The sequence below is a fragment of the Phyllopteryx taeniolatus genome, chromosome 1 (genome assembly GCF_024500385.1).
Source record: "Phyllopteryx taeniolatus isolate TA_2022b chromosome 1, UOR_Ptae_1.2, whole genome shotgun sequence".
NCBI lineage: Eukaryota > Metazoa > Chordata > Actinopteri > Syngnathiformes > Syngnathidae > Phyllopteryx > Phyllopteryx taeniolatus.
The window spans coordinates 35,818,947-35,828,733 of NC_084502.1; the positions used below are offsets into that span (position 1 = coordinate 35,818,947).

Here is a 9,787-nt window from a genome sequence, read left to right on the forward strand (position 1 = left end):
GGCAGACGCTCTAACCATTTTCCACCGTGCCGCCTAATATTATTTATTTATTATTTATTTATTTCAATATTTTGCAATTTTCTTTTTATTATTTCTAATTGAAAGGGGCTCTTGAACACAAACGTTTGTCCACCCCTTTGTTCGAGGCTGACCAGAGCTCTTTTCATAAAGCTCGTCTCGAAGACACACGGGAACTGACTTGTACCTTTACAAAAATCACAGCAACAGTACCCAGTATTACCACTACAAGGATAAAAGGAAAAACTGAATAGATTATAACAAAGATGAGATGCAGGTAGGACACAAGGAAGGCAAGGAGCTGATTTGCTGACAAGCTTACCTTCTGTAAAATTAATAACTGGGTCAGGAGTACTGGCTCCGGACTATAGGCTAAGGAAGCACTTTAAAAATTTAACAAAGAAATGGTATACATCTTTTATTAAGTCATGCTTATGATGATAGCAAACAATTTATTGAACTTTGCCAAAATGTAAAAACAAACACTGAGTTGCAGAGAATATTTATTTGTGCCCATTATACAATCATACTGTAAGTATGATTAAAAAGTGTAACTGCTTTGTAATTCTTGATTGTAATAATTTTACAAATTCACATATTGGCTCATAGTCCAGCCAGGTACTCTTTAAAATATTAAATATGATATTCATACAAGGAGGGTTGGAAGGCAAGAGAAAATGTTAGCGTAGTAAATACAAAAAAATATGTCAAATTACACAATAAAACCAAGGCCTCTCAAAATAAAAAATTGTTAGAAAAAAAAAAACCAGCACATTTCTGAAATGTACATTAATTCAAGTAACTCACTGGTCGTGGTAAAAAGGCCCCTTGGACCTTTATGTTGTGTTCATATTTTCAAATGCAAAACAGTTCAAAAGTGTATGAATACAGCCCATTGTTTTGGCATACAGCGTCAGGTGCTCAAGGTTCCAAAACTAACAAAGGGGGGGAAATAATTGGCATACAATCACCGGGATTCGAGGTGATGCTTAAGTAAATCAAGACAAGAGACTTTTCCATTTCATGTGTATGAAAAGTGTACAACAGGCCTGACTCAATCAGCATGTTCATAACTTGGTAAGAAAAAAACAAGCAATATTTTGGTCCAACCATGATACAGTAGCACGTTATACTTTCTTCTTTGTTGACACTGTCAGGTACATGTAAAAAGTTGACAAGAATGGAACACAGTATAATAACCTCACAAAATAAATTGTGTTGTTTCTTTTTGATGGTAGTGTAGGAGATGGTAGTTTCAGTCTCAATTCACATCTCGTCAAATGGGCCAAAACAGCATTTCGCAAAGATTTCGGATGGCTCATTTGTTCATGGAACCAACTAACCAGTTAATTGAAATGCTGCTGAAACACAGCAGGTAATGTTTATTAAATCAACCAGAAGGGCAGCAGTACAAGTACATCATAGCGAGAGATATTTTCAGCACAGATGAAAATACACTTGAAGGCTTCAGACTCCCGAGAATTAGGCACTTCTAATAATGCAGCATCACATGCTATTACACTTTATACTGCAGTCTTAATCTCAGAGAAGCAACAACAGCAAAAACATTGGCTGTAAGAGGTGGAACTCATTAGCAGCCATCAATATGTGGACATCAGAAACTATATATCAACATATTGAGACGTTTATGTGGTTCTTTTGTTCAATTCAAGTAAACAGCAAAAAAAAAAAAAAAAAAATTTGTTTCATCTCTTGAAATAGTGACCAGTCCATATAATTACATTTACATTGTTGTCAATTAATCTTAGTTTTATTATATAATAATTCAATGGAAATAGGACTACAAATACTAATAGTTTGCTTGGAATCGTATTTAAGGCTCTTCAATAAAATCAAGAAAAATGACTACAGTATACAGGCTCTCATTTCATTTGTTATGGGTTTTCATATTGAAATCCAAGAATTTTTGTGTCGTGAATTTATCAAGAAAACACTTATGATATATCAGTTTAGAAGTTGTTGACAGACCCACTCAGGTTTTGTCATGTCTCTGTAGCTCAGAGAGAAAACAAGAACTCATAAGACACCATTTTGTAAAAGCAAGTATGCGCGTTCATATACATGAGCACTTAAGAAAACAATGTCAAAGTCCAGTGACTAAAAATATAAATAATAATTCATAGGAGGACCGAGTTTGAAGATGACCAAACTAAGTACTACGATGACCAGATGACAGAAGACAGGGGATTTTCACATTGCTAAATCCATCCATCCATTTTCCATACCGTTTATCCTCATTAGGATTGGGGGTGAGCTGGCGCCTATCTCAGCTGACTCTCGGTAAGAGGCGGGGTATCCCCTGGACTGGTCGCCAGCCAATCGCAGGGCACATATAAACAAACAACCATTCACACTCACATTCACACCTACAGACAATTTAGTCTTCAATTAATCCCCCATGCATGATTTTAGAATGGGGGAGGAAACCGGAGTACCCGGGGAAAACCCATGCAGACACATGGATAACATGCAAGCTCCACACAGTTGACGCCGGATTTGAACCCGGGTCGTCAGACCCGTGAGACGGATGTGCTAACCAGTCAACCACCGTGGCGCCACACTGCTAAATTGTTACCCTGATTTTATTTTCCTAATAGCCAATGCACGGGTAGCTATTCCCTATATGCAGTGTCATCTATGTATTATTTCAAAGTAATTACAGTTTATTAGGAGACTGGTAGGTATGCATTGTATTCTTCTTTGTCTTAAGAATGTCTGACATAACTTGAATTTATAAACCACTAAAGAGGACATAATGGGTGCTATGTATTAAGTGGCTGGAGTTATGTTATTCCGACTAGATTATCCAGCCACGCTTTTAAAAACTGGGGGGCGGGGGGGGGGAGAGATTACTGTGCATGCATTCATCTTGGAAGGATACAGTAAAAGCTCTATCCAATTTGTTGATAACTCCAAGCGACGGCAACACAAATAACATCATCAGTACTGGAATCAATCATATATTTTATGTAATCAAGCTTATAAATATTGCCCAATTCAACATGGAAAGCAGTCTAAAAATAGTCCACGCATCTGGTGGGCCACCTTACTGAAAGGTTAGTAAGAATGGCAAGTCAGGGATACTTGTGCAAATCACGACATATGTGAAAGGGAGACTTGAGATGTTGGTGAAGGAATGGTTGATGTCAAGTTGTAGGTTGAGTTCCGAGATGAAGACTGAGGGGATGATAAAGGGCTATAAATGGGTCGAGCAGAGATGGTTAAAGATGGGGAGTATTGAGCAGCAGTGGCTGATGTTGGAGAGTCTGAGCTAACCTCATCCCCCTCCTCCGAGTCCCACACTTCACTCTGCAAGTAGTCTGCAAATAAGGCCTTGGCCCGCTGCAGTATCCTGCTTAGGTTGTGGCGCCGCACTAGGCGATCAAAGTGCATAGCGAGCTCATTGTAATCCAGGCTATTCTTGATTATGTGGTCCCGGTGTTCCAGCAAGATAGACAAGCACAAAAAAAGCATGAAAGGATTGCCTTTTCCAAACTCTTGGGGAGGTGGGAGAGAACAAGGTTTGATGCTGGTCTCCAGTTTGGGGGAACTGTCCATGTTAGTAGCTGTGGTGCATGAGGGTCTGTTGCTAGGAGAAGGAAGGTTGTTGCAGGATGACTTGGAGCCAGGCTGTGAAGGACCTCTTCCAAAAGGCAAAATTGGTGATGAGAGAAAGGATCGATTTGGAGTATGGGCGTGAGATGTAGCACATGTTTTTACAGTAGGATTTGTCAAGTTCAACCCCGTACTCCTGAGTAATTGTGCAGAAGATGTGATTACCTTTGGCACAGTTTTTGATAAGGCCTCTCTTCCACTGGTTGTGAATCCAAATGTAGTTTGTGGGGGAGAGTCAGGAGTTCCAACTGACCAACCAGAAGGTAAGGCTGAAGATGAATGAGATACTGCGTCACTCTTCCAGATTGGCAGTAGGGGAGGTGATGATCCTGGTGAAAAGCCATTACTGTAGCATTTTATGAGCGGTGTTCTTTCTCCAGGATCCTCTTCGCTGTCAATGGTAGACTGACGAATTGGAATCCGTGATAATGACTGTGAATCAGTCAAACCCTGTTGCTGCTTAGAGTCCTTAATATCAACGCAATCTTCATTTTGGGCAGTATAGTATTTAAACTCGCCAAAACTCTCCTCAATAGAAGGACTCACCAAACCTGCCTTACCCACAATTGCTTGAGAAATACCTCTTTCAGTTCCAGTTCCAACTTTCTGACGGTCTTCTGTGACAGTATTCCAACACACATTGGGTTCTTCTCTTGATGGTCGAAGCATATGTCGTCTTCGCTGCTTCTCTTTTATTTCCCAGTCGGGCCCAAGACGACTGTCAGTGGTCGTGTCTCTGTCTGTAAAACGTGTTCTATCGGTCTGTAATGGTGGTCCAAGGAGTTCCACTTCAGTTTCAGGAGGATCTGGGGGCAAGGAACTCCAAGTAACCTCAAGCATCCTTAGGGCATCATCAAAGGCAAACTCCCGCTTGAGCTCCAGAAGTAACCAGCGGTAACAGAAGAAAAGGTCATCAGCTCCGCAAGAAATCAGATATGAGTAGAATTCATAATCGGAGTACTGCAGAAGCAATTTTAGATGCTGGAACTTAATAGACATAAGATGTCCATCAGGTCGGAAGTTCCCCTCCAAACGTTTCATAATGCCGCAAAAGCAAATGTAGGCATGTGCTTCATTGTCCATCACAGCTAATATAGGGGAAGCGATATCACTCATTCCTTGACAGTACGATATCTGAAAAGGAAGCGATACACAAAGTTCAGAACACACATTTTTCATTTTGACAATTAAGAGAAACAACCAATAGCCAATTTTGGTCACATATAAACTTCTCTAGTTGGCTGTGTATGTCTAAACAAGTTTCATCCAAATCTGAGCCAGATACAAAATTGACAGCAATTTTAAATGTAACATGGGACACCCCAACAAGTTTTTTTTCCTCATCAGATGAAGTTGTAATTTCTTGCACTTATGTAGAAATTCCCCCCATCGAGACATTTAATTGATTTTGCAGGTGAGTATTGGTCAAGCCTTGGAAGAGAATGCGTTTTTACAATGATATGCTATCTTAAGTCCCTTGCCATTTTTGTTGTCTGAACAGTTCCTCTTTCTTTTTTTTTTCTTTTTGAAGACAACGAGGACGCCGAATAAGAGGAAGAAGCCATGTTGTCGTGGCAGTATCTAAAAGTGGTTTGGGTTTCAAACCCTGACTCAAGTGTACCCAGTATTAATTCCTGACAAATATTGTCTTACCACAAATTCTCAGAAAAACATTTCGAGATTAAGTGTGTGTGAGCTTTATTTTAACCAAAACAGACTAAATTACTATCATTATCTTATTCATCGAATTTGAAATGGACATATTCAACGTAAAGCCAAAAAATTATGAGCTATAAACACCTGTGGATGTGTGATGGCGAAGGTAGTAAGCAAATCTGTGAGAGCAGTCAAATGTGGACTGTCTTCTGAGCCTGCGTAGTAGGGATGGGCACGGTCTGTCCTTAACACGTCTTTGAGTACATTCCCCCGGATAAATTCAAGGTCTTCGTGACTGACGTGGGCCGTCCATTCTTTCTTCAACTGCTCATACTCTCTCGTCTTTCGCTTCATGTAGTCCATCCTTTCCTGTCCACTCAGTCCATCAGGGTAGACATTAAGGAGGTACCGCCAAACAACCTGAAAACAACCGAAGAAAATTTTATTCAGAGGAATACAACATCCGGTGCGAAAAATAAGAGGCCCCTGTTGTTAAGTCCGTGGAGGCTCCATGTAACATCAACAAGGAAAAGCAAGACATAACCAAGCATTTCCCGAGTTCTACCTCGGTAAATCTCATCCATAACAGGCACCTTGCTACAGAGATGTTTGTTAACTATGTCAGTGGAGTTTTAGGAGACTCTCTAAGTGTCTGTCGTCAGTTTTCTACTATTGCATTGCACAACTAGTGTCAAGGCCTGTTTCCCCTTCCCGAGTTGTCATGACGGTTTGCCCGCTCCTTTTTGAAGACACCTGAAAGTCATGCACCACTACAGGCCCTCTCACAGCACTCTGATTGCTCCCTGTAGTTTCTGAAGACCACTGGGGTAGTCAAATCCCTTTTCCGCTGGTGGAAACCCAACAATAAGCTTTGAGGCGCACTTCCAATCAGCTGCATCCATAACAGTAGCTCTAAACATCAACAGTCTATGCTAAAAAACTGTCCCAGAAACCTAACAAACAGTTCCACCAAAATACCCATTTGGAATACCAGGTCTAATTGAGAGGCTTTTGACACCAATGTGTTTTTGTACAGGGGGCCAATTTACAGTTAAACATTTTTACCAAATTCTTTACAAGAATGAGCACTGGGAATTCTTTGCTAATGTATTTTAACAGATTAGTATTTAATGGACCCGCCGCACCTTGCGTAGTGAAGGTTCAACACCCCCATGGTAGATACGCAGCCTTAATTCCTCTGGTCGTGTCAACTGTCCTTGACCATTGAGATAACTATGAAACTCAGTGTCACTCAGAGGGGGCTTGAAAGGCTTGATCTCCTCCCCGTAAGACCAGCTGAATGCCTGCTGGACTCGTGTCAGTGTCCGACCAACCTAAATAGAAACGTCACAACCACATGAGCACAGAGACATATGTAAATTATAGGGGCGTATGGGGAAGGTTACACATTTACCTGGGACATTAAAGACTGGGTGAAGGGAAGCGCAGCAGATGCCAACGACTTAGTCCTCTCTGCAAGAAGCTGCTCAGAGCCAATCACATCTTTGGGGCTGATGATGTCCCAGTCCTCCATCACAGGACCTAAAATTGAACAAAGAATGACACATTGTAAATGCATTAGCAATAAACATTGATTAAGCAGCTACCATTTTTTGCTACACAAGGCTCTTCAATACTTCCTAAAATATAGACAGGGAACAACTTTGTAACTCAAGCAGCCGAGAGCCCCCCCCACCACAGTCTTTTTTCTTTCCAAGGTGGCTTCCAGTTGGACTTTATTCCCTTCTCCCTTGTTGTCCTAAACTTGCTATGTGGGAATTTAATACTTTGTAAGTTGTACGAATATTTTCTGTCTTTGTCACACCCATTCTCACACGGCATTGATTTATTTTGTAGGATATTAATTCACACACAAAATTATACCAAGAAAGGATGCATGTTGTATGATTATTCTGGTCAAGAAAAACATCTGACAGGAAAATATAAAATATTGCCATGACATTCATCTGCAGGGTGAGTGTGTGGAAAAACTTATGATGACTCTCCCTAGTAAGTCTGGTGCGCCTTCAAGATGCTCGAGGATGTCCTGACACACTTGTACGCGTCTATCCTTCTGGTCATTGTTCAGCAGTTTCGGCACCATCTTTGTGCAAACTTTCTTCTTCAGTGACCCAGTTCCTGCCCAGCTCCTTTGCGATCAATCAATGATCACCATGCACCATCTGCTTGACATGCTCAACGTTGGCCTCAGTCCTGCTCATGGAAGGCCTTCTTCTCCTGTGGTCGTCTTCCACATCCTCACCTCCCTCTTTAAACCTCTTCCACGACCCAAAAACACATGCGCATGACATCCTCACATCTTCTCATCATTTGTTTTTAAATATCGTTTGTTGTTATCTAAAATCATGTGGGGAAAAAAGTTCAATAGATGCAGAGAGCTGAGGTCACAGTCCAAAGCGATTACAGTGAAGGGGAAAACTTCTACTTTGTAGTTTGGGTTTGAAGTATATCTTTTTTTGACATCAATCGTGGAATTTGTCTGACACAGCTCGTAACACCAGCCTCCTGCTCACCTCCCTAATGATACCATAACTATACAATAGCAGTCTACATCATTCTGAAACATGAAAAATTTCCCAAAAGAGGCAGGCCTGGCTGTGCTACATTTTACCCCCAACAAGCATTTCTGACCTCAGTATGGTGTCCAGAAACATATCAATCTTAAATGATTTGGGTTTTTGGTTCTGTAATTTAAGTACCAGTATACACGTGTGTGTGTGTGTGTGTGTTGTTATTTGTGCTCTTACTGTCTTCTGAAGGTTTCACATCCATCTTGAGTTGCAGATAGGGTTTGGCTGCACTGGCAAATGCAACATTTAAATCACCATCAGAAATCAAAGACAGGTACATCTCTGCAACGCTTCCACCTCGAGACATGTAACTGATCTCAAAATTTCGCCGCCTAGATTGGAAACAAAAACAACATTTTGACACATTGCAAACAGATTTGCTTGCTATTTTTCATGTCGAAATAAGTTTACTCATGGGGACCAGACTTACCCATTCAAATCAAAAGCTTTGATTAGGATATGCTGCAACACTTCCAGTGATGTAATTTGAGGGTCAACAGCAAAGGATCGAAACTCCACCGGAAGTGCTCCATCACATTTCTGAAATACATTACAGTACAGTACCATCTATAACCAAATCATCACTCGCATGTATACATATGAATATCCGTCCTGTGTTACATTACCACAAAATTAGGTTGGAGACTTTTTGAAACAACATAACATCAAGTTCGTGTTGCTTTAAATACTGTTGATAAAGAGATAAAGTACTCTGTGTTGCACAGAGAGCACTCGGACAGTTGTAGCCGGGATTTGAACCAGTGATCCTTCGGTCACTGGACAACCTGCTCTAGCAACTACAACAATGTGTAATTCCAATTGATGTTTTTGTAAAGGAACCACATAAGTATGGACTGGGGGGAAAACAAGTTTATAATAAGCTGTGTATATGTTACTGGACAAAACTGCTTGGCACAGCTCTTGTAGTGAAAATGTCTGGCTAATGTTGTTTAGTTGGCATCCAGAACGTAAAAGAAATACAATTAAGCAATATAAACTAAAAAATGCCACAAGCGCCTTGATACTCATGACCATATTAATGCTGCTGCTTCGTTTGATTTAACAGTGTGACGCACACGCGTGGTGTTGTGCATACTAGGTGACGTCATCCTGGACCGCTTTGATGTTAGTGCTCAAGTAGGTTAGTAATTCTTGCAGTGTGTTCTCTTTTGTTTCAGTTAGGTCAGACACGTTAAGGTATACTTCATGGTCGATCAAAATAGCATGACGTCAACGCACGCTGACTTTACACAACAATGTTGACCATTAAAAATCACCAACAATCTCGCAGGTAGCACGATCCGACCTCTGTCTCTGATATGTAATTGAAATGGTGGAGTACAGTTTACATGTAGTCGCACAATATATACATGAAAAGTATATAATATGGCCCAAAATCATTTTGGACAGGGTAGCAAGATTGCAGGCTAACTGGCCGACATACCTTCACTTTGACTCGAACCACCCCCCTCTCCTCGTCGCTTGCCATTTTAAAAACTTCGTTTTAGATCAAAGTGGCTCCGTAAAACAATCCCTTCTTCCATCTACACGAATGCAGTGGTCAATAACATAGCCGAGTGGCTTGGCTCCGCTAGTGGCCTTCTTCGGATTTCTTTCCTTTCATAAAAGACCTGCACATTTTATTACTGCCATCTATTGACCATCTCCTATGTTGTTGTAAGATTTCCAATTTGATTCAACCTATTTTTAAAAGTACTTTCACGTGAAACAAAACTATTCTCTGATTTAAATGTGTATTTTTCATAATTTCAATAAAAAAAATAGATTCCATATTCATGCAACCATTCTGCAACTCTTGTCATGAGACCGTAATCGTGATGCACGATGGGAAATATAGTCATATTGTCATTTGCTTGCATAATTAT

At 40.6% G+C, this 9,787-nt stretch overlaps 1 protein-coding gene across 1 annotated transcript; it reads right to left on the reverse strand.

The window, feature by feature from the left end:
* Positions 1–423: 423 nt before the first annotated feature.
* tbc1d25 (TBC1 domain family, member 25) lies at positions 424–9,728 on the reverse strand. Its single transcript, XM_061791991.1, has 7 exons — positions 9,346–9,728; positions 8,332–8,441; positions 8,079–8,233; positions 6,725–6,852; positions 6,456–6,644; positions 5,455–5,730; positions 424–4,788 (listed from the first exon to the last, which is right to left on the reverse strand). The coding sequence occupies exons 1-7, from the start codon at positions 9,388–9,390 to the stop codon at positions 3,133–3,135; spliced, it is 2,559 nt and encodes an 852-aa protein (XP_061647975.1). The 5' UTR covers positions 9,391–9,728; the 3' UTR covers positions 424–3,132.
* Between the last annotated feature and the right edge of the window lie 59 nt (positions 9,729–9,787).